General features: G+C 50.8%; 1 protein-coding gene across 1 annotated transcript in view; it reads left to right on the top strand.

The window, feature by feature from the left end:
* The window catches only part of LOC147701495 (transient receptor potential cation channel subfamily M member 4-like), a 1,534,183-nt gene that overhangs the window by 1,188,908 nt on the left and 320,287 nt on the right, over nucleotides 1-24,988 (top strand). Inside the window, exons 19-20 of the mRNA XM_086929348.1 lie at nucleotides 21,198-21,372; nucleotides 23,869-24,037. Of these exons, the coding sequence (XP_086785474.1) occupies nucleotides 21,198-21,372; nucleotides 23,869-24,037 (344 nt within the window). The remainder of the gene's footprint in view (nucleotides 1-21,197; nucleotides 21,373-23,868; nucleotides 24,038-24,988) is intronic.

Raw genomic sequence — 24,988 nt, 5'->3', positions numbered from 1 at the left:
GAGGACACATTCATTTTTGGTAGGCACGGGGTGTTTAAGTGATTTGCCCAGATTCACAGGCAGCGTCGGTTCGAGGTAGCGCAAGCGCACCATCTAGAGTCGAGAGCTAAAAAGGAGTTAACAATGGCACAAATTATGTATTTTTTTGCGGGAAATTATCATGGGAAACTCGTATTATTTTCCAGCCAGGAGACCCAATTATTACACCCAAGCCCCAAACAATTCTGACATGGGGTGAGCTAATGCTATATTATAAACACCCATGATTGAAATACAGAATTTTGTGTTTCCCTGCTCCTGTGTGATGTCTGTGTCAGTCTACGTTTCTGTATTTGAATTCCGGGACTTGTACATATCCCAGAATACAAAGAAAACACTTGGACTGGGTTAACATTTGACAGGGATGGCGCGTTGCGTTAAATATCACCATATACAGCGTTAATAAATAGCCAAGAAATATATTTTCACTGTAAATAAATGGAAGTGTCTTATGAGGTAAACGTAGAAATCCCGTCGTGTAGCCCCGAGAAGGGGATGTTTATTACTTATTTTCTGCTAATTTCGACCTGTACAATGCAACCAAATTGTCGAGAACGGAGGTGACTTAAAACCAGTTGAAATATATATTGCCTATATTAGAATGATGATGCGTACCCTTGGTTTTGCCAATACATTAAAAAACAATATAACATCGTTATAGGGGAAAAAATGCATTTGCCCCGGCCCCCCAACTCCTTAAGCTGTGCCCGAGAAGCTTGTAGCGGGCGGCTGAGAGAAGAGACGTTTGCAAACAGAAATAAAGAGAGTCGATGCAGATGGGGCCTTTTGGAAAGGGGGGGGCGCCCATGCCTTACCGCGCCCTGCTACTTCCCCCCAGGCCTTTCATTCCAGGCTTTCATCCGTCACACCCCTGCTCTCCTCCTCAGCCCCCCACGTCTCCTCATCTGCCCATCTTTCTGTCAATTCCTCGGAACTCCTTCGCCCCCTCCACTCCCCCTTTCTTCACTCTCCTCGCTTCGGCACTTCTGTCTTTCCCTTCTGGGTCCTCCCTTTCAGATACATGCCAACATTTTAGGACAGGGAAGTGGGAGATTGTGAAATTGAAATAGGGAGAATGTAATTCCCCCATTGACTTCTATTGAACAAGATGCAATTTCAGGCGGGAGATAGTTAAAAGGAAGCCATTTGGGCTCAGAAAATCTGGAGTCTCCCGGCTGAATCGGGTCTATTGGCACGTCTGCTTTCATCCCTTCAGTGTACCCCCACAGCACCTCTGCCCCCATCTCTCATCATCCGCACCCCTCAGTCTCAATCATTTCCCTGCAGCCACTGCCGCTTACTTCTCGTATCTGGGTCGAGTCTGAAGCCGAATACTTTGAATCCCAGCAGGGTCGGCTCAGCCCCTCATCCTTTCGGTGTCGAAACAGCGTAGCCTTCCGTTGGGTAGCTGTACCCTCCCCCTCCTGTTTCCAATGCTTTCGACGGTTACATGCTAGTGGAAGTGCGTGCATCATGGAGTGACCCTCGTACATGCGCTTCGCCCTCCCTAGACCCTCCTTTACTCATCTTTTCACCTCTCTTTACCTCCTCCTCGCGTTCATCCCCGCTCCCTTCTTTTCCGTTCCTTTCCTTCCTCTCAGTCCATGGCCCTGTTGTTCCCCCACTTGTTCCATTTCTCCGCGTCGGGCGGTGTTATTCTTTTTACACCCCTCCTCCTTCCCTCCCCATTCTTGTTCTCCGTTACTTTCCTCCTCTCGGCCCTCCGTCCTCCCCCAGACTCTATTTTCACTTCGCAATCCTGCTCTATTTTTTTTGTACGACCTCTCCCCCATGTTCCTTCTTCACACCGTCTCCCTTTCTCCTTTCATTCCCGTACGGTTTCGTCCTCTCCCTTCATTTCTTTTCATCAGCCCCCCGCCCCTCCCTCAGGCCTCACACTTCCATGCTTCTCTTCTCCCCTCCATGCTTCTCTTCTCCCCTCGACTGATGTCTCTTGCTGCTCCAGGTGTGATCTGCACTCTTCTTCCCCCTTAAATTATTTTAATCAGCCCCTCCTTCCACCCCCGCTCTCCCGGCCCCTGCCTCAGTCTTCACACCTCCACCCCCCCTCGTCTCTCGGCTCTGGCAGCCGTAGGTCGGCCCTTGTGATTCATGCATCGCCAACAGCCTGTCCCTCGGAGCTCGGCTGTCCCTCGCAGTGCAACCACGAGTGAGGGGCTGAAATGACTGCACAAACAACAAGACATGTAATGAAAGACAAAAACAGTGGAATGATTTTGCAACTATAAGCAAAGTGACTTTTCGCTGTTCCCCCAACCTTGCATTTTCTCTGTGTAAAGCAGCAAGGGCCAAAAGCAGTGTAGAATCTCAGGACTGCCACAAAAAATACACTTACACATAATGACTGTATATGATACCATTATCAAGTCTATAGTTCTGCTGAAAGTCTGGCACTATGCACCTAAGCTGGACATTTCCATTTTATAGGCTAAATGATGGAGGAACACAAGATGGCAACGTAAATATTTTAAACTATAGGACTGGTCCTGGAGCAAAAAATAAATATGGCATATCCAAACAAAAATCTTAACAGAGGGAAACATGACAAAATAGCACAGAGGAAAGACAAATGAGGAAATACTGATAAAAGGATGAAGAACGAAAGGCAGGGAAGGTGGTGGTGGTGGTGGTGGGGGAGGGGGGTGTTAAGAAAGGAGGGGTAGTCAAATCCCAGGCATTAATGAAGATGTCCGTCACAAAGGTCTTTGGGCAGACAGGGATAGATGCAGAGTTTTCTGTGCTCGGCGCTCGCACAGATAAATCACTCGAAGGATAGATAGGTAGCACGCAGCGAGGAAAGACTATATCACCCCTCTGAGCCGGGTAAGAGCGAGAAATCCGTAATGGTTCCAAGTGGGGGGAATTCCAGCGAAGGGAAGGGAGTCCCAGTGGCGGCAGAGCTGCGCTTCCAGTCCTTTTGAAGGTTCTCGAAGGACAGGTGAACCGGTGACTGGGGCGTCCTTTCCGTTCGTTGGTCGAGCCCCATATAGTTCGCCCATGCAGGCCTTGCACAGGTCCAGGATCACACGAGGGCTCAGTAGTGCATTAGTAAGTGAACCAACAACCAGAACAAGGAGGTGTACGTTTGCGCGAGGGCCGCAGACGCTCCACTGAATTCTCAGGAGACTACCGGCCGCTGCAGCCTCAGATTTCACGAACCTCCGGCCGGGAAGGGTGGAAAAGAGATGAGCTCAGGTTGTGCGGGCGCATTACAGCCTATGTAAAATTTATGTCCATCAGAACTGCGATGCGAGATTTCCCAACGTCTCCTCCGAATCTGCGCTCTGGCTCCTGGGTGGATTCTAATTGTACTTAAAATAATTGTCCGCCTGCAGGAAAGCCTCTTGGAAAGAGTTACTTACCAGGAATGACAAGCATTGGCCGCCACGCACACAAAATAAAAAAAAGGGGCGGGAACAGAATACTGAATCCCGCCCCTCCAGGACTCCGTGACCGGCCTCTTGGTTGCAAAGGCAATATTTCTAAAAATATTGTCGTGCTACTGTAAGGCAGGTCATGGAGTCCTCGAGAGGAGGGATCAAGAGCAGACAAATCTGCTAAACAGGAGCTTTTTCCAATGGCAGGCCTCCGTTTCCAGAGGCCTGCCAATGGAAAAAGGGGGCGTGGTTTCACGCAGTACTGAAATCCTCCTGTTCACAATAAGTCTTTGCCTGCAGCAGGGCCTTGCCCTGCAATTCAGGCTTCGACCTAATAAGACGTACCTGATAATGCAGAGCGGCCGGGAAACTGAAAGTACGGCCGGCCGAGTAATTAGGGGAGGAGAAGGCCTTTGATGTGCTGTGCGGCCGGGAATGCAGAGCGGCCGGGAAACTAAAAGTACGGCCGGCCTGCGGCCGGCCATGAATAATTAGGGGAGGAGAAGCCCTTTGATGTGCTGTGCGACCTGGAATGCGCGTGCTTGTTTGGTCACGTGATTCACGTGAACTTCAAGAAAACCGCAGGAACGAAGCCCTTGGTTTGACGAGGATTTTCGAGACATGAATTCTCGCTCCGCTCAATGCGCTTGCGCGCATTGATAGGTCGCAAGACCTAAAAAAAAAAGAATCTCTACCTCACTCTTTCACCAACCCGGTCATCTGTCCTCCACACGCCCACTGCCCCTCACATCTCTCCCTCACACTACCACTACCTCCTCTTATCTCACAGTTCCACTGCTACTTTCCTAATACAGCCGTCGAGACAGTTGGTGGTGAGGGAGCCCCACGCGGGGGGCATAGTGCTGTGGCGGAGCCTGGTCGCCCGCCTCCACGAGCGGCATAGTGGCGGAATGACGGAGCTGACGCTGGAGCCCACCAGGAACATCGACAACTGCATTTGCCGGCACTGTGGGGCCCAGGGCTGCTGGCGATGGAGGACTCTATGCCCGGACTGGTGGCGGCGGAGCCGAAAAGCTCAAGAGTAGAGCTACACCAGGCGCCGGTGATCGCAGCGTGGCGGCCTGCCTGACCCTGTCATGGCGGAACTAATCCTTCCCGCAGATCGGCGTTGAGCTACGGGGGGCAGATCCTGGGCCCCATCAGGCACAGACACACCGGAGGACCGTGAATACCACCTTTGTAGTGCGGAGGGCTTAAAAGGTAGGCATTATGAATAAGGAAACAAGACAATCTGGGGATAAGTAAAATGACGGTGGTACAATTTTGACCAAATGCATATTTTCTATTTATGCTGTCCGAATTAGGGATTTTATTTTTATTTTATTTAAAAGGTTTTATATAGCGCTGGCTAGACCCGGAGGTATCAGAGCGCTTTACATGGGTATCAGACAATACATTGCAGGTTACAGCTTTACAAAGGTTACACAGTTATTAGAGCATGGCAATTTTAGTTACAAGTAAGGTTGAGACAAACAAAAAGGAACATATACGTAAGGGAAAAAGCTGGCAAGGGGAGATATTCCGGGGAGTAGGGGGGTAAGAGCAGGAGAAATAGACAGAGAGTGGCGGAGAGAAAGAGAAGGGGATGATTAGAGACACGACATGGCAAGAGGAGGGGGAGGGTGAAAGGGACACAAACCGGTAGGCGAGTCAAAGCTGCGTCCAAAGTCCAGTAAGCTGTGATCCCAGGGAGAGTGGTATCATTTCCCCATTTCTGTTGCGAGAGGCTCCCTTGGCGCTGTGGACTCTCTGAGCGCATATAACTTGGATCTTTCCCCAAAAAGGGGAGAAGGAGTGCTTAGTCAAAGGGCACAAAAGGACAGGGGGCTAGGAGGTGAAAGCTGGCAAGGGGAGATATTTAGGGGAGTGGGGCGGGGTAGGAGCAGGGGAAATAGACAGAGAGTGGCGGAGGGAAAGAGGAGGGTAGGATTAGAGACACGGCATGGCAAGAGGAGGGGAAGGCTGAAAAGGACAGAAACAGGTAGGCGAGTCAAAGCTGCATCCAAAGTCCAATGAGCTGTGATCCCAGGGAGAGTGGTATCATTTCCCCATCTCAGTTGCGAGAGGCTTCCTAAGCGCAGTGGACTCTCTCAGAGGGGTCTCTGAGACTCCAAGGCCTACTTTTCTGGATCCTTCTCCAAAAAGGGGAGAGGGAGTCTTTGGCAACGGGTGCCATACCATACCTCACTTGTGAGAGGCTCCCTTGGCGCTGTGGACTCTCTCAGCAGGAATGCTGAGACTCCAGCGTATATAACTTGGATATTTCCCCAAAAATGGGAGAAGGAGTGCTTAGTCAAAGGGCACAAAAGGACAGGGGCTAGGAGGTGAAGCGGGCAAGGGGAAGATTCAGGTGGGAGGGGATAGGAGCAAGGAAGTAGACAAAGAACAAAAGAATATTTAATAGGAACAGATATATAGGAGACAAGGAAAAAGAAGTGTCACAGAAATATGATGGGGGGTGGGAAAGACAGGGAGATGGGGAGAAAAACTGTGCCCAAAATCCGGCTGGGTAGGTGACGGTCAGGGGATGAACCAAGGCCAATCTTCTCAATAGCTGAACAGAGCAGCTCCACTGGGTGTCAGACATAGTGCTCGGACTCCGCTCTCAGGATGGGGATCAGGAATATACTCAGAGATTGTCATTGTGTGTTGATTAGGTAGTGGTCACTACCTCCCCTAGTTCAAATTAGTTCCATTTCTGACTCTTTGGTCATTTTACTCTGCCCCAGGGTCCCAACAGGCGCTCCGGTCCCAGGCATGTTCTCTACCTAGGGACGGTAGCAGCGAAGAATTGCAAAACCACTGCTTCCCCATTTTGGTGAGGTGGCTGTTGTGATCTCAAAACTGGGGCTGGTCCTCCGCACTGCATCAGATGCCCTATTCTCGTAAAGATTTTGTCCAGTAAGTTACGAATATCTAATAAGGGATATAAACGAGATAAGGGGTAGTATAATAGAGTTCCACAATAAACAGATTAGAGAACACATTGAAGTTTCTCTGTGTGTTTGCAGACAAAAAAACATATCAAGTTGGACTATTTGATTGAAGTGCAGAATAATGCATTGTCCGCATTATTCTGGGGCAGACTTTTCATCAACCCCTTAAGTAAGTTATAGTATACCATCTTAAATAGCTCTTGAATGGGGGTGAAGACATCAATGAATAATACTGTAAATGCGGGTTAAGGGGCATGTGCTACCTTATGATCTAAAAGAGAGGAGAGTGGAAGAGGAAGTGTGATTGGCTGTTTACTACGGTTAAGAGACACCGGTGAGGCTTGGAGGTATGCAGTACTGGCATAAAATATCCCTCTTTTGAAATGTGTATTTTTTTTTTTTTAAACAGATTTTATTGACTGAACACACATATTATGCAAAGCTCTGTCATCCAGAGTCTACTGCCATCATCAATTTGTCAGTACAGCTTCAGTAGTGTTCATATGCATAGATATACAATAACACAATGCAAGGAAAGAAACTAAATAATAAACACAACACCCCCCACCCAATCCCACCCCCCTATGCACCGCTACTTGCTCTATACGCAGCATAACGACCATAAATACAGCATGCCATGTACTCTAGCCACCAACCGCGGTACCATACAGTCCAACACTTCAGGTAGACCGGATGGCCCCTTCTTCTGGCGGGGGATCCAAGTCCAACCCACGGTAGTCTGCCCACCGCTTCCAAATTTTGTAGTGCTTTCTGGGACAGCCCCTAGCCAGAAAGACTGGTTTCTCAAGGCCCACGCAGAAGTCCATTCCATTCTTCCAGGCTGCCAATGACGGGGCCTGGGGCGCCTTCCACGCCTTTGTAATGTCTCATTTCGCCAGCGTTAAGCCTAGCAGCAGAAGATGGCGCTTATACCTGTTGCCCCCAATCCCTGCCATTGCATGTAATAGGACGAGCTTAGATTCCCTCTGGAGCTCCCAGGCCAGGACCTCATTCAGGCATCGGAACACCCCATCCCAGAATCTCTGTAGCGCTAAGCACTCACACACCGTGTGTAGCAGCGTGCCCACCTCCGATCCACACCAAAGACAGCCAGGAGATGCCACCATACCCGCCCTCCACAAACGCTGTCTAGTGAAGTATGTGCGGTGCAAATATCTGAATTGAATAAGCCGCAGGCGAGTAGAGATTGCCGCCCCCCTAGGACTCTCTAAGGCCTCAACCCAGTCCTCCTCATCTAGATCTCCGACGTCCTGTACCCATGTGGCCCTAAGTTGTGTCAGATCAGAGGAGCAATGTCGAACGAGCGTCTGGTATATGCGTGACAGCTTCTTGTCGAGCAGTTCCCCCATAAATATTTTAGCCTCCAACGGACTGAATTCAGGGAGCTGCTCCAGACCCGCCAGGTAGGGTGTTAGAATGTGGCGAAATTGGAGATATTTGAAAAACTGGGTGCGGGGCATGCCGAAGTCCCTCTGTAGATTGTCAAACGATTTGAGAACACTCCCTGACATGACATCGCCCAAGACAGAGATGCCAATGGCATCCCATCCCCGGAAGCCCGTCCGTGCATCCATCTGGGTTAGATGACCATTGCGCCACAGCGGGGTTTCCTGAGTAAGGACATTCCACCAGCCCATTCTACGTAGGGCCTGCCTCCACAACTGAAAGACCCCCTGCGTGGCCGGGGGGAGGGACCTCCGAAGCGGTGCTGAATACAAGAGCGTATGCCAGGACGCCAAGCCCATCAGGTGCCGCTCCACCGCATAGGCCGGATCCCCTCTACTGCCATACCACCAGTCGTTCAATACTAGTAGGTGCGCTGCTTGGTAATACGAGAGGACGTCCGACGTGGCCAGTCCCCCCGTGTACGTCGAAAGAAAGCATGTCCGCAGGGCAACCCGCGCCATGCCCCCTTCCCACAAGAACCCACTCAGGGCCGAGTTAGGGCGTCCAAACCAGCAGGGCGAGATCGCGTGTGGGTGGTTCTGTAATTGGTATACCAGGCGTGGGAGAGCCACCATTTTAAAGATGTGTGTAAGAAAGACAGGAGTAAACCCATAGACCACGTTGGGATGGGTGTGGAGTATAAACAATACCAATTCCCAACAGGTTTCAATTTGAGGCAATTAAATAATGTATGCAGTCTGCATTACATAAGCAAGAAACAAGGAGGCATGTGTGATTTAAAAGCTTGTTATTCACAAATTCTGAGGAGGGTTTTTTCACATGGAAATACAGTTAAACAGCACTGTACAGAGGCAATCATGTGACAACCCGAGGGCACTTGGTGAGTGAAGGATATAAACAATTAGTGAGAAAGTGAAGACACAAGTGCTGAACGTGAACAGCGTGAACGGCGCAAAGTGACAAGAAAGCAATACAGTAATGGCGCCGCAAGATTAAATTGAAATCACTTAAATCAAGGAATAAACATTTTCATAGGAGCACAAAACGTAAAAATGCGCCCAAGAATAGCGCTGTGGTGTCGACGGCGTTTCGATCCCCGTGAGTCGGGATCATCATCAGGACAGGGTTGTCGAAGTCAGGCAGTGTCGGTCACAAGGATGTGGTGACGTGGGTCACTGGACGCCGGGGCTGGGTATCCTAGATGGCGTCTGGCTCTGTCGCGTGCAGTCGTCTAAGGATGAAGTCGGGCTGCGCCTGAACAAAGCTAGGCGGCCAGGGGTGTTGAGGGCTCTGTGTTCGTGGAAGCAATTTGCGATCATTTTAAAGATGGCAGACCGGCCCTGAATAGACAAAGGCATCCTGGCCCACCCCTTCATATCCTCCTGCGCGCGGTCCCACACCGGAGTAAGGTTGCGCTCGCGGGAGACAGCAGCATCCTCCGAGAGGAAGACCCCTAAGTATTTCACCCCCTCAGTAGTCAGCTGGAGGCCTGACGCCCAATCCCCCATGCTCTGCGGACCACTGAGCGGCCACAACGTGGATTTGCCCGGGTTCATGTAAAGACCCGAGGTTTCACCAAAGATCTGCAGAATGCGCAGGAGTCGCGGGCCAGAGCGAGGCAAATCTGTAAGAAAGAATAGCACGTCGTCGGCGTACAATGCAATTTTATCTGTAAGGCCCGCCGTCCACCTGAACCCCTTGAGTTGTGCGTCTATGCGCACCCACGCAGCGAGAGGCTCCATAGCGAGCGCAAATAAGTACGGGAGACCGCACCACCCACGCGCACTGAGGCTGTGAGGCCGGTGTAGAGCAGCCGAATGTACGCCAGGAAGCGCGGACCAAGCTTAAGATGACCCAAGAGGGCAAACAAATATGTCCAGCTCAATGAGTCGAACGCCCTGTCCATATCAGCTCCCCCAAGCACCTCCAGGCCGATATTGTGACTTGGGCCCTCCTGATATTGTGTTGGGTGGACCGCTGTGGCATGAACCCGGCCTGATCCGGGTGGACTAGGTCCATAATGTACGGCTTGAGCCTGGTGGCCAATGCCTTAGCCAGGATCTTGGCCTCTGTGTTCAAAAGGGAAAAGGGACGATACGACGCGTGGCACGCCGGGGGTCTCCCAGGTTTTAGAAATACCACCACCTCCGCATGCCGCCAGTCCGGGGGCAGCGACCCGCTTTCACACGCCTCCTCCACCACCGGTCGGAAATGAGGACCCAACTGGACTAAGAACCGCCGAAAAAATTCACTAGGGAAGCCGTTGGGGCCCGGAGCCTTGCCTGGGTTGAGCTCGCCCAGTGCCGCCGCTAATTCGTCGTCCGACAGGGGCCGGTCTAAGAGGTCCCGCACCTCGCCCGACACCACCCGTGGCGGGAGATCGTCAATAAAACGCTGGATAACGTCCGCCTCCAGACACTCCTGGGGAGCATACAGCCCCTCGTAGTACTCTGCGAAGCTCTCGGCGATGGCCGGGGGCTCAAGAATTGGCGCACCCTCAGGTTCCACGAGCTTAGGAAACGGCTGGGCATGCATAGTGCCCTGACACAGGCGATGCAGCATCTTACAGGACTTGTCACCCCACTGGTATATCTGGCTGCGGGGGCTAACCAAGCCTGCCGTGCCTCATCCATCAACACCATGGTATACTGCTGTTGTGCAAGTACCAATTGTCGCCTGGCCGGGCCTCCACCCTCCTCCAGACCCCTGCGCTCCAACGCCTCCAGTTCCGCCTCTCGCCTCACTAAGTCCTTCCGTCTCTCCCTCCGGGCCGCCACGCACCAGGAAATATCTACGCCACGTAACGTGGGTATCAGGGCCTCCCAAAGAGTAGCCAGTGAATCCACCGTGCCTATGTTGGCTGACAGAAAATTACTTATTTCAGTAGTGAGATGTGCCCGGTAGTCATCCTGTACCAAGAACCAGGCCGACATGAGCCACCGAAATGGCTGTCTGGCAGAGCCTGTAGCAACAGTAACAGCCACCCGCGAATGATCAGAAAGCGCCCTCGGCAGAATCTCGGCGGACAGCACTCTATGGACAAAGACCCTGGGGAGTAGATATAGTCTAGTCTAGAGAAGGAGTCTCTCGACGCGGAGTAGTACGTGAAATCTCTACGGGACCCATGCCTATACCTCCAGGTATCCACCTAGTCAAGGCCTGTGGCCAGAGTCTGCAGTCTAGTGGCCGGTCCCCCATCCCCCGGGGGGTCCTGGACGCCCGCAGCACCCCGCCATCGATCACAGTCCCTCTCCATCACGTCATTCCAGTCACCCCCGATGATGGATATGGTATTGGCATGTCATCCCAGAGGACATGGTCCGCTCCACCAGGGACCACTGCAGCGGCGGTGGGGCGTACACGCTACCGAAAGTCACTGTGTCGCTACCAACCTCTCCCTGTACAAAGAGGTATCTGCCCTGTGTATCTGTCCATGTGCGTTTGTGTACAAATGAAAGCCTGCGATGTATAAGAACTGCCACACCCCTAGAGCCCCTAGTGAACCCGGAGTGATAGACGTGAGTAAACCCAGAGCGCTGGAGGCACGGTGCTTTAGTACCAAGCAAATGAGTTTCCTGCAGGCACAGGACATCCACCCCCGCCCTCCTAGCATACTGGAAGACCGCCCCTCGTTTCACCTTATCTAACAGCCCCCGTACATTCCAGCTCAGGATGCGCAATGTAACCGGGCCTAAGCGCCCCCCTTCGCCAGCAGTGGACATTGAAATAGCACAGCAGATAAACGGCACGCAGCACCAGCACACAGTCGGCAACGCACATGGCAATCTTTAAGCAGCGCAGCGGGCACAAACAAACTCTTCCCCCCCCAGTCCAAACCCCCAAATTCCCTCCCCACTCCCCCCACCCGTACCTCCCAACCATGGAAGCACTTGTTGTGGTCGGATCATGACCCGGCCCCCAACGGGGGACCAAAAGCCACCCCCTCCAATGGATCCCTCAGCGGCAGCCCATAGAAACGAGGCTGTCACTCCCTCCCACCCAACCTGGCCAGGTGTGACTCCCAGCCTGAGCAACTGTGCACCTGATCATCCACACCACTAATCCATAGCAGACTTAGACATGTCCCATAAGAGTCAAGGCACATCCTCTTGCTGCTCCTGTGCAGCGACATCTCGGTGGGAGGACGAGCCAGAGCGCGAGCCACGGCTCGAGTGCGATCTTCTATGGCGACGCCGCTGACTCCTAAGTCCCTCCCTGGCTGCTCCACTCGCAGAGGAATCCGACTCTCCACCCTTCGCCGTGGTGACCCGGATCTTTACCGTCTCGTACGTCCACTGAAAGACCTCCTCCGGAGAGTCGAAGAATAGGGTGCGGGACCTGTAAATGACCCGCAGTCGCGCGGGTAGAGCAGTGCGTACTGAAGCTGGAGGCCCCGAAGACGGGCCTTGGCCGCAGTGAAAGACTGGCGTTGTTGCTGCACCAGTTTTGTGTAGTCTGGGAAGATGAGGATGTTCGCGTTCTCATGTGTGACCATGCCTTTCAGTCTTGCTTGCCGCAAGATAGTATCGCGGTCAGCATAGTTCAAGAACTTGGCTATTGTAGGCCTCGGGCGCGCACCAGTCGGGGGTTTCTGCATCAGCGCCCTGCGGGCCCTCTCCACCACAAAGCAACGTGACAAGGTGTCTGCCGGGAGCCAGCCCTCCAACCAGTGAGCCAGGAAGCGCTCCACGTTGTCCCCCTCACAGTTCTCCGGAAAGCCCACAAAACGCAGGTTGTTCCGCTGGGCGCGCCCCTCCGCATCCTCGACCCTCACAGCCAGGCCTCTCTGCACCTTCTCCATCGCTGCGACTTTCTTCTTGAGGACGGACACATCGCCTTCCACCTCCGTGATGCGCGTCTCCGTGCCCGTGATGCGTTCCACCACGTTCCGGAGATCCTGGCGGAGGAGCATGACATCGGATCCGACTGCCCCAATCTTGGCATCCAGCGCATCTCTGGACTGCGTGATTGCCGCCAGCAGCGGAGCATTGTCAGGCGTCAGCGCCTGTGGTCACCCAGCGCCAGCCGCCACCGTGAACTTGTCTATGGGCCCCTGCTTGCCCTGGCCTCCTCCAGCACCGCCACGCGTCATCTTGCCCAGGAGCTGCGAGTCGAGGCCACCTAATGTCTGTACTTCTGCGCCCGACCGGGAGTGCCCACTAGGCGGACGGCCCTGCCGCTGTCAACCGACGTGCGGCCGCCACGGGGACCTCGACCGCCGCCGTCAGCACAGACTCCCCGGATTCGCAGGCTGTGCCCCAGTCAGGCCGCCAACTATGGCGCTCACACCATGATCTCTCCCGGCTGCTGTCGAGCGGCCCCAAGGATCTCCACTCCGTCCACTGCCACCGGTCCGCGGGCGCTGTACAGGGCTCACTCCGGGCCCCGGGCACCAGCCCCCTCGCCCGCCGCCGCTCCTCCGACCAGGCAGCCACCGCCGTCCGGCCCGACCTCTATGCCGAAGGGATATGGGGATGCAGCAGGGCGCACCACACTAGTTGCGATGGCAGGCAAGTATCGCGCCGTGTCAATGACAGTCCCAAAGGTCTCACTCAATTAGCCATGCAGCCACTCTCCCTCCACAAGTCGGCAGTGCCGCGTGGCCTGTCCGTGGGCAGCCCTGTAGTCCTCCACGCACCTCCAATGTTCCCCCGGCACCCACACCGAGCACTGTCGGCCGCCCAAGGCGATGAGCTCCCGGTAGCGCCCACACTCAATCCGGCCGGGCACCGCCTCTAGGAAGTATAGCATCCCATCTGAGCCCAGCAGCCCGGGCACTGTCCACGTTATGCGAAGGCGCCTGAGGGAGACCAATGTCAGCAATGGCCAGGCGGCACCGAGGAACTCCCCCCAGGCACACTCCACAGTCACCCTGACGGCGTAAGAAGCCACCCCCGGGGCCCAACCTGACCCCCGAGACCCCAGGCACCGGCCCCTTCACCCACCGCCACTCCGTGTCTGCCCGAGCTGTGCAAGGCTGCCTCCGGCGGGTCCCCAGTGCCTCTCTACCTTCACAGGGCGTCCCCGCAGCCTCTGAAGGGCACCTGGGCTCACTTCTTCTCCGGTCAGGCCCGGGCAGAGAGGAGTCGCAAGATGGCGGCCGCTCCCGTCGGCCGCTCCAGGATATGGCCTCCTATCCCGTCCTCTGCATGCCACCGCTCTCCAGCCAGGCGCCGCTACTGCCCTCTACCTCCGCTCCTCAGTGGGACGGACACCGATGAGCAGCCCGGTCCCCAGGGGAGCAGGCGCCGCCATTCGCCGGCACCAGCAGTCGCACCCGACCGGCCACGCCAAAATCGAGGCCCCGGCTCTACTGGACACGCCGGGCCTCACACACCTCGCTGCGTCGCCAGGCCGCTCCTCCGCCCCTGGGGCCAGGATGCCGCCGCAGCCGCCACCAGACGATGCCCCCAGGCAAGGCATCCACACCACAGCTCCGGGTGCCCTCGTGGATGATCAGGGCAAGGATATTCGGCAGGATAATTTTAAGGCTGGTAGGAGCTCGCGCTCTACACGACCGCCATGCACGCCAGCTATGCCACGCCCTCGAAATGTGTAGTTTTTTGATAATTGATTGTATTGTAAGGATGTTTTTAAACTAGATTAAAATCTTGTTTTAAAAAAAAATATATGTGATTATGTTCATAGATTTTGAAAGAATGGAAGTAAGCAATGCTACTGTCTTGAAAAAGAAGGTGCTATGTGAACAAACTTTTGAAACGCGTTGACAACCTTGGTGTAGCCACAAATCAATCTGTATGAACATTACATTAGATGTGTATAAATTCTATATATATATATTTTTTAAAACAATTATTTTATTGACAGATCGCACACAAAGCGCAGCACTCTGCACTCCGGAGAAACTGCGAACAAGTAGGCATCAGCTAGTAAAGCAATCCATACATTATTTTGAAACATATAGCCCCAATGGCCCAGTGTGGAATCCCAACTGAACAGAATCACGGGTTGGGCAATAACCCTAGAGCTCCACACTTGCCTTCTTGGTTTGAGCCCCAAGAATCCCAAACGTAAAACTACCAGAAGATTCCTGATACTGGGTCTTACGGTAGCTAAGAGAAGAATTGCGATCCACTGGTTATCCCCTGAGGGCCCGCAGTTGGACAAACGGAAGAAGGATCTTAAAGAATGGGCAATGGTTGAAGAAACCCATATGAGAAAAACGAGAAGGGATGAAAGGCTTCCGGAGGTCCTGCTGGCATGGGGGGCAATGATACAAGAAATAAAAGAAGTAGGAGAGGAATTGTCACATGCTCAACTGCCCCGGAGGAGGACAATGAAGCACCTGACCGTAGTCAGATCAGCGAGGTAACAGCCACATAACACATTGGGACCGAGTTGGAGATAGGAGATAGGATATCATTGAGCAATGCTGGTTAGTTAAGGGGGGGTGGGGTTTCAAAGAGTTCTTAAGTTCATTAAACATAGTATCTTAATTCAAGATTGATATCACTCAAGATCAATGAGGGAACAGGGGAAGAGAAAGCACTGGCGTTGCCAATAGGTCTTGCAGTAGGAAAGTTGGAGCTATTGGTTTTGTAAATGACATTTTATATTTATGTTTTGTGATTTACAATGCCAATACTTTTAACTTTAGCATATGTGACACTTTTAGTATTTGTAATGTCACATGTTTTGTATTGACGTGACTTAGATGTATTGATATTACAATTAACAATGGCTTTTAATTTTTTTAAATAATTAATACTTAAATAAAAGTGATTGTAATTTTTAATGGCAATAGCTTAAACTTTTGTAAATAACTTTTGTGAAGATTATGTTCAGTGACGAAAATCCAAGAACAGAAGTGAAATATTAACATTTTTTTGTGACATTTGTAATAAAGCTTGAAACATTGAGAGAACATATTTGAACCAGTGATGCTGTGGTGGTGCTGAGTGATGCTGTGGTGGTGCTGAGTGATGCTGTGGTTGCGCTGAGTGATGAGGGCTGTGTGCACTGAGTGAGGCCTGTGTGCAGTGTGAGTGAAGCCTGTGTGTAGTGTGAGTTAGGGCTGTGTGCACTGAGTGACGTCTGTATGCACTGAGTAAGGCATGTATGCAGTGCAATCGAAGACTTTGTGCAGTGTGAGTGAGGCCTGTGTGCAATGTGAGTGAGGCCTGTGTGCAGTGTGAGTGAGGCCTGGGTGCAGTGTGAGTGAGTCCTGTGTGCAGGGCGAGTGAGAGCTGTGTGCACTGAGTGAGGCCTGTATGCAGTGCGATCAAAGACTTTGTGCAGTGTGAGTGAGGCCTGTGTGCAGTGTGAGTGAGGCCTGGGTGCAGTGTGAGTGAGTCCTGTGTGCAGGGCGAGTGAGAGCTGTGTGCACTGATTGAGTGCTGTGTGCACTGAGTGAGTGCTGTGTGCACTGTGAGTTAGGGCAGTGTGCACTGAGTGTGTGCAGTATGCACTGAGTGCGGACTGTATGCAGTGTGAGAGGGCCGTGTGCACTGAGTGAGGCATGTGTGCAGTGTGAGTGATGCCTGTGTGCAGTGTGAGTGATCCCTGTGTGCAGTGCGAGTGAGAGCTGTGTACACCGAGTGAGTGCTGTGTGCACTGTGAGTTAGGGCAGTGTGTACTGAGTGTGTGCAGTATGCACTGAGTGCAGACTGTATGCAGTGTGATTGAAGGCTGTGTTCACTGAGTGAGGCCTGTGTGCAGTGTGAGTGAAGCCTGTGTGCAGTGTGAGTTAGGGCTGGGTGCACTGAGTGACATCTGTATGCACTGAGTAAGGCTTGTATGCAGTGCAATCGAAGACTTTGTGCAGTGTGAGTGAGGCCTGTGTGCAGTGTGAGTGAGGCCTGTGTGCAGTGTGAGTGAGGCCTGTGTGCAGTGTGAGTGAGGGCTGTGTGCACTGTGAGTGAGGCCTGTGTGGAGTGTGAGTGAGGCCTGTGTGCAGTGTGAGTGAGACCTGTGTGCAGTGTGAGTGAGGGCTGTGTGCACTGTGAGTGCGGCCTGTGTGCAGTGTGAGTGAGGGCTGTGTGCACTGAGTGAGGGCTGTTTGCACTGAGTAACACCTGTGTGCAGTGTGAGTGATCACTGTGTGCAGTGCGAGTGAGTGTGTGCTGTGTGCACTGAGTGAGTGCTGTGTGCACTGTGAGTTAGGGCAGTGTGCACTGAGTGTGTGCAGTATGCACTGAGTGCGGACTGTATGCAGTGTGATTGAAGGCTGTGTGCACTGAGTGAGGCCTGTGTGCAGTGTGAGTGAAGCCTGTGTGCAGTGTGAGTTAGGGCTGTGTGCACTGAGTGACGTCTGTATGCACTGAGTAAGTTTCAATTCACTGAGATTTTACTGTGATTTACCCTTGTATTTATGGCTTACTCCTGCATTCCAGAAGAAAGTCAGGAGTAATGCAAGCAAGTGTAAGCCCCACCAACTCGGCAAAATCTTTGCAAAGACTGTACTGCCCACTCTGGCATTTCCTTAGTAGGCTGCGGGGCGAATGGCTATTTTCAAAGCATGGAGGGCTAAAATGGCTTAACCATTGCTTGGTGGCCTCAGTGTGCTGGTTTGGGTGTTTTCCTAGTCTTATGTTGATTTACAGTCTGGTCCTGATGTTTGTGGATTGCGATCAGCAACCGTAGCACGCCATCAAAAGCAGATTCCGTTCACGGTCTACTATGGTAACCTCTGGACCGCCGAAGGTACCACAAGGTGGTAGAATGTGCGCAATACAAATGCCAGTATCACAACAATAGAGGGTAGTGTTTCCTATCGTGCTAAAACGACATGTAGCATTTTAACTTGCCTCATCTGCTGCTGACGTGTTGTATTAATCGTTAGTGCCCCTTAGACCTTGCCTAGCGAGAACTCTACTGCTACTGCAGCAAGTTGAAGATGGCACCCCCCACCCCCTCCCCCTTGGGCCTGTAGCACTCAAGCCCAGAGCAGGGAATCGTTGCAGTGCTGCTGGAGCGGGCAGGGCGGTGCTTTATGTGGAGTCATGCTGGCTGCGGTTGGTATTCTTTTATATTGACCGCTCAGAGTGCCTCGGAGCTCTGCCCACCACGCAGGATTTCATGCTCATGGGGAATCTGGCGTTCAGCCGAAGGAATGCCTTGACGGGCCCGAGACGCCTCCTTCATAGCATGACAATGATAAAGGTTAGCAGTCCAGCTCCCTGACTGGCTTTAACTCTGAACATCCCTGTTGGGGAAAGTGGCGTGACGCAAAATGATGCATCCCTCTGCATAGTGAAGTAGTGTGGCTCACTGGTTAGAGGCGGCAGACCCGAGAGCAGAGGACGGCCCGGGACCAGGGTTCGATTCCCGGCGCGGCAGGTTTCTGGACCAGGGTCAGCGGACTCGATAATTCTCTCGCCTCGGTGCCCACTCTGATCAGCGATCACACTCGGCAACTCTGGGCATTAGCTTGCCTCATCTTCACTAACGGCCCCACCAGACCGCCGGGGATGCCTGGTCTCACCCTGGAGATACCCATTAAGGGACCATCTCTCAGGGAAGCCAGGAAGGGTTTCGCAGCGGTCGAAGCGCCTTGGGACCCTACGGGTAAGTAGTGCGCTATATAAATGCCTATACATTTACATTTACATTTACAGAACGGAATGAGGGTCCGGGAGTCTCCCATATTTACGATGTATTTATTGGCCATGGGCTGGTCGCTAGACCCCTGAAGCAGTGGACCAGCTGTCCGTTCCTTAATACTGGGCCTGATTCACTTATGTATTATACGCATAAGTGTGACTAACTCTTGTAACGCTCCTAGCTTCAGAAGTTAAGTAGACACCGACTATAGAAAATTAGCGAGTCGGCCTTCTTGTGCTCATATTTTCGGCAGGGCTCCTGTTTCTACATGAAGATGTTGCAGAGAGGGGCCTGGATCTGGGAGCACTAGGTGAAATGCTCCTCCGAACCAGTAACCTGGTAACTGAAAGTGATACCCACAGAAGTGCTACTAGTCACTTTGATGCATTATTTCATACAAACTGTGGGCTAAAAATATATGTATACATATTTATAAAGATGCATGCTATAACCATGACTCCAATTGAAACAAGTTATCTTGGAGACACAGAGGGTAGGAAAACAAGAGCTTCCGGAAAACTGAAAGTACGGCCGGCCAGCCATGAATAATTAGGGGAGGAGAAGCTGCAGAGCGCACGCTGGGAGAAGCCCTTTGATGTGGTGGCGGCCGTGAAAAAATGCAATTAGGAGGGAGGGAGGCTGATGCGCGTGCTTGTTTGGTCACGTGATTCACGTGAACTCGAAGAAAACCGCACAGAAAAAACTATAGTTTGACGAGTATTTTGACCACTAGAATTCTCTCCTTTTCCATTCCTGCAGAATGGGAAAAGGCGAGACCTAAAAAGGAAGGAAACATCAAACAAAAATGGAAAATGTCAACGTTAGCCATCTCATCATATAAGTAGATCCATGTTGTGATACCATGTATAACTGCTGTAATATGTACACTGTTTGTTATAATGGATATTAATACTAATAAGATAAATATTAATAAAATAATTAGTTTAAAAAAAACTTGGGGAAAAAAAACATGCTACTTTCCTATACCTCCTTGCGCTGTGCATGGGTCTACCTCTCGCCTTCACCCCACCACCCCCGGGTTACCCTCCCACTCATCCCTCTCTTTCTCACAATTTCTTTCCTGAGCATTTTCAAGAAGTCCATCCCGCAAACCCATGCTCTTCTCCTCTTCTTAGCATCTCTTCTGCATACACAAATTCTACCTCTTTATGCATCTATTGCCTGCTCTCCCTTTCTGTCTCTCTTCCTCGCATATTCTTTCTGCTCCTCTGTCTAGAGTTCATTCACCGTTCCGTGCACAAACTACCTATCATTCTCTATCTTCTATCTATCTATTCTGTGTTGCTATCACCCCTATCTATTCACCATGCCACATAATTCCACTACACAAATACACCACACAGTTCCAATCCACACAATTCCACACCTGACAATTCCAATTCAACCCACATAATTCCACTCCACCCACATACATCCACTGCACTCCAAACAAAAATACATACATAAAAGACATTATCATTTACAACGCCAGTAGATCTAACTCTCGCAAATGCGAGACCTATTTTATTTTAAAGGCTTGTTCTTTCTTACATTCTCGTTTCTGAATGTGCCATATTTCTTCCTTTTGAATGGGGCTCCATGCTCCTTTGCATCCTTTCCTTTCTTTTGCTTTACCATACATCTAACCATGAATGTAAGGGTTCCTTTGTCCCTTGGCTTATCTCTGATCATGAGAGTAACTGAGAGATTTAGGGCCTCATTTATGAAAAGTGACGCATTGCTGCGAGAAAACAGAGATGCGTCACTTTTCATTATTATTATTATTATTATTATATGAAACTTGTAACGCGCTCAGCTTACCCGGGGGCATCCCGGCGCGACCTCCTTGCGACACCAATGATGCGTCATATTTACAGTATGACGTATCATGTTCCAAGGAGTTACAGATACGTCAGTATTTCTGACGTATGTGTAGACGCAAAAATTATGCATTGCTGGAGTGTGTCACAAAAGTGACGCAACTCTAGCAATGGGTCATTACACATGGGCAAGCCCCATGTGAAATGTGCCTGCATCAGTCTTACACCTGCCATGAGGCAGGTGTAAGATATTGAAGCATTTGCGTCCTAGAAGTGACGCGGTGAATGCGTCACTTCTACAAGGCTTGTTTGCGCCAGAACGTCCACCCTGCATACATTATACCTGGCACAGGTATAATGTGGCGCAGGGGTTTACAAAGTGACGCATCTACCTAGATGCGTCACTTTGTAAAGATGGTGCAACAAGGCACATTTTTTACGCTGTTGGTGCGACACAAAAAGTGACGCACCAGTGCTGCCAAAGTGACACACGGGCTCATAAATAAGCCCCTTAAATCCCTCCACCTCGTTCCCTCCTTCTGTTCTCTTTTGTGTTTGAGAGCTCCTCACCTTCCTCGTGCTCCTGCCTCTATACATCTCTTTGCCTGCAAGTGTGTGTTATTAGCCTCCTTCCACCCTCTTCATTCCTTGCATGTGAGTGAGTGTGATCTTTTCTGCTGGTGGCGTGTAGGTTAGGATTGCCCAATGCTCTTTCTCCTTCAGTGCCTCTGAATGTGATTGAATGAGACATTTAAGGCCCCTCGCTACCTTAATGTTTACTTCCCTGGATGTAGTGTGAGTAGGAGCCTCCTCAACCCGGCCTCTCTACATCATGCCTGTGAGTGGGAATGAGCCTTCTTTGGCCCTTGCCTTACTCAGACTTTCTTGGGAGTTGAGTGCAAGCACAAGCCTCCAGATACTGTCACAGTCCATTGATGATGCTCCTGTTGCTCTGAGGGTTTACGTCTCCACTGCTTCCTTTCTTTCTTCAGATGAAGGACGTCTTCTTCTTCCTCTTTTTCCTGGGGGTCTGGCTCATCGCCTACGGAGTGGCCACCGAAGGGCTCCTGCACCCCAATGACATGCGCATCTCCTGGATCTTCCGCCGGGTGTTCTACCGGCCCTACCTGCAGATATTTGGCTACATTCCCCAGAATGAGATAGATGGTGAGTTTTGGATTCAGCCCTCTGGGAGGCACATTGTCTTCCCAGGATCAAGCACCGCTCTTCAGTGCAGAGATCCTGTGCTGTGGCATTAACTGTGGGTGTGGGGAGGGGCTAGGGTAAACTTTAGACTCAACAGAGTGTGGGATAATCTTGAGTGCAACAATGATGCATTTTTGGGGAAAACATTGATTTGTTTATTTTCAACTTAGTAGCTCTGAATTGAAAGAACTCAGACGAGCAGTGCACACTGAGGTAGTGTCTAATGTCTTAGAACCTGTGATCTGTGGGTAGCATGCGTATTTCTTTAACCAGTGCATTGGCTCACCGTTCATTCTCAGGTCACTCTGTAATCGTGGCCTGAAGATAAACTCTCAGATCTCTGCATTAGGTATCTTAACCCACCGATCTACCTCGGTGTCCTGTTTATTTTCACATCGAGCTTTCTTGATGGAACATGAGCCCAGAAAGTTATTGTAGCCCTGTTCTCATCTGTACCATGCAAAGCTTGGCATCATACTCCCTGGAAAGTTAGAATAGGTTTTAAAAAGGGCACCCCCTCCCATTTGGTCGCATGCCTTTTTTTTTTTTTTACATTTCCCCCCTGCCTTTTTCTGTCTGTATGTGGACACACAAGGACTGTCAACTAAACAAAACAGTCCGCTTACGTAATGCTTGTTTAGCTTTAGCAATGATATGTGCTCTGCTCATTACAACACGGAACGAAAAAGGTAACTGAGACAGCACAATGGAAACATAAATTTGGAAGTGCCAGGCAAGGCAAAGAACCCCTCTGCAGGAAAAGCCTAGCATGGATGCAAATTGGCCTCCTGCCACATGGGATACCATGAGCCAGTCCTGGCTTTTAGCAAACGGCTCCTTTCACGTTAAGATTGTTTAGTCCATATATAATAGTCCATACATAATAGTCCATACATAATAGTGAAACTTTCATTGCCAGAGTACAAAGTTGTCTACAGTGCCATGAGTAGCTGAAGGTATTACATATGCAATGAGGCTCATTGTGCAGCTATGGTCTTGCGGTTAACCCTGGGGCTTAGAGGGTGAATTGGGATTATAGACCCTTTTCACAATCATTCTAAACACCAGCATCCCATGGAGAGAGATCTTTACACCGTGTTACTCCCGCTTACACCAGCTGACCTGGGCCCCTGGGAACGATGCGTGGAAAATGGAGCCCCTGTCGGGCCACTGGTCTCACCCATGTTAGCTTTGAACGTTTCTGAGGTAATGGTGGGACTAAAGTGTTCAGAGAGGTTTCTGGCTGAATGCGCATGAGTGATAATTTTGCGGGGCGAAAGTGAACAGGATAAAGGGAAAGCTGCAGGAAGATGGATTTCCAATTTTGGATGAACCCAACTTTAGTGATCGGATGGCAGGGAGGCATTTTGGGACCTATGTCCTCTAGGTGAGCAGTAAAAGTAAGAAAGTGGTAGGAAAAAGTGAAAGGAGTGATGATTTTTAGAAAGCGATGAAGTCTGGAGTGAGAAGACCGAGACTTGTGTGAAAATATATTGGCAGAAGTGAGAGATAGCAGGGAGCACAAATAGACTGAGACAAACGATGAGCGAGGAAAGATTGAAACCAGTTTAATACCAGTCTATCATACCAAGATCAGCTAGAGTAGACGGCAGAGTGGAGTGATCAACGGTATTAAATGAGGTTTCCATAATAGAGGAAAGGCGATTGTGATGAGCAGAGGTCATGCAGTTGGACAAATGGGCCAGATAGTTGTATGTATTGGCGTGTCTGAGAGGGTGCAGGTGTTTTGTCTGATGTATTACCTTAAATTTATGGGTGGTATTTAATTTTCGGGAATAAGATCTTAAGATTGATGCTGAGGGAAGGTTTCATGTTCTTGTCTATATGGTTTGTTCTGCTTTGCTTATGTCAAGTTCTATTTGCACTATTGGGCAGCCTCACATTGCCAGTTATATAGACTTGCTGCTATGTTGGTATGTGTGTTTGTGTAGAGGGTGTAGGGTAGTCCCATAGCATGTGTTCTGTTTGGTCACTGAGTGTTATATTGATTATGTGAGATGTGTAACAATTTGTTTGGTGTATGTGGCTAGTGTTTTGTTTACGGCTCCGTGTGATCTTTTCTTCAATTGTGGATTGCCTGGACTAATGGTATTGCTGAGTGCTGTAGTTTAGGTTGTGAATAAAGGAAGACACAGCAGTCAGCATTATGTCTGCTCTATGTAGTGATTTAAAGCTTCCCAGAGGTTTGATGGAGAACTACTATGCAGTCTTGATGTGTGTGTGTGTGTTAGCAGTGGCAGTCAGATGGTAAAGTTCAACCTAGAATGCTAACACTAGTCTAGTGACTGTGTGTGCTTTGGTGTGCCAAACTGGTTGATTCATCTATTGACAGAGCATAAATTCCCAAAATGCGGTGTGTTCCGTTTTGTGTTTTCTATTTAGTATTTCTCATTCAATGCATGATCTATTTTCACGCTCTGTGCTTTTAACCCACAGCTGCATATCTGCCCAGTTTAAACTGCACAGACAACCCCATCGCAATCCTCCTAGAGGAAGCGGAACCTTGTACCAACACCTACGCCAACTGGCTGGTCCTCCTCTTGCTGGTGATCTTCCTGCTGGTGGCCAACATACTCCTGTTAAACCTTCTCATCGCCATGCTCAGGTAAGGTTGGTGCAAATCTTAACACTATTTGTTGATCACCTGAGTCTCACTGTCACTTCCTGTGCTCAGGACTGTTCCCTGGACTATTCCCTGGACAATATAATCCTCTCTCACTGTGTCACTGCAGGTAATAAAGACCATTTCCAGAGTTTGCTAACCTTTCTTTCTTGAATAACAGAGCAAAAGGCTATTCCTGTGACCCAACCATTTCCGTACTATGCATGCAGTGTATCTTCAACGCTCTTTCAAGTCTACATGGCTCCGCTCGCCCCATCTTCAGAACCAATGGACTCAACATTGTGTCATACGCAGAAGACACCCAACTCATCCTCCCCCTCTCCAACGAACCCAACACCGCCAGACAAAACTTTCGAGAAGGCATGGAAGCAGTCGTCAAATGGATGAAAAACAGCTGCCTACAACTAAACACCAACAAATCGGAAGTACTCCTCATGGGCCCAAACTCAGACGCCTGGAATGGCCCTAGGTGGCCCCCCGCCTTTGGTAGCCTGCCCACCCCCACTGACCACGCACACAACCTGGGATTCATCCTGGACTCAGAGCTCAAAATGGACCCCAGATCAACTCCGTCTCATCCTCCTGCTTCCACACCCTCCGCCTCCTACGTAAGACCTTCAAATGGATCACCGTCGAACACAGAAAGACCGTCACTCACGCCCTGGTCACCAGCAGGCCCGACTACGGCAACGCACTCTATGCTGGCATAAACAAAAACCTCACCCGCAAGCTACAGAACATCCAAAACACCGCCGCAAGACTGGTCCGCAACCTACCAAGACACTGTCACATCTCCCAGCACCTGCGCACACTCCACTGGCTCTCCATCGAAGATGGAGTCACCTTCAAGATGCTAATCCACGCTTTTAAGGCCCTCCACAACACCGGACCAGCATACCTGAACAGCCAACTCAAATTCCACGCAACTCAAAG

This window comes from Lissotriton vulgaris, chromosome 7 (assembly GCF_964263255.1).
Source record: "Lissotriton vulgaris chromosome 7, aLisVul1.2, whole genome shotgun sequence".
Lineage (NCBI taxonomy): Eukaryota > Metazoa > Chordata > Amphibia > Caudata > Salamandridae > Lissotriton > Lissotriton vulgaris.
This window is presented reverse-complemented; position numbering and strand designations above follow the sequence as displayed.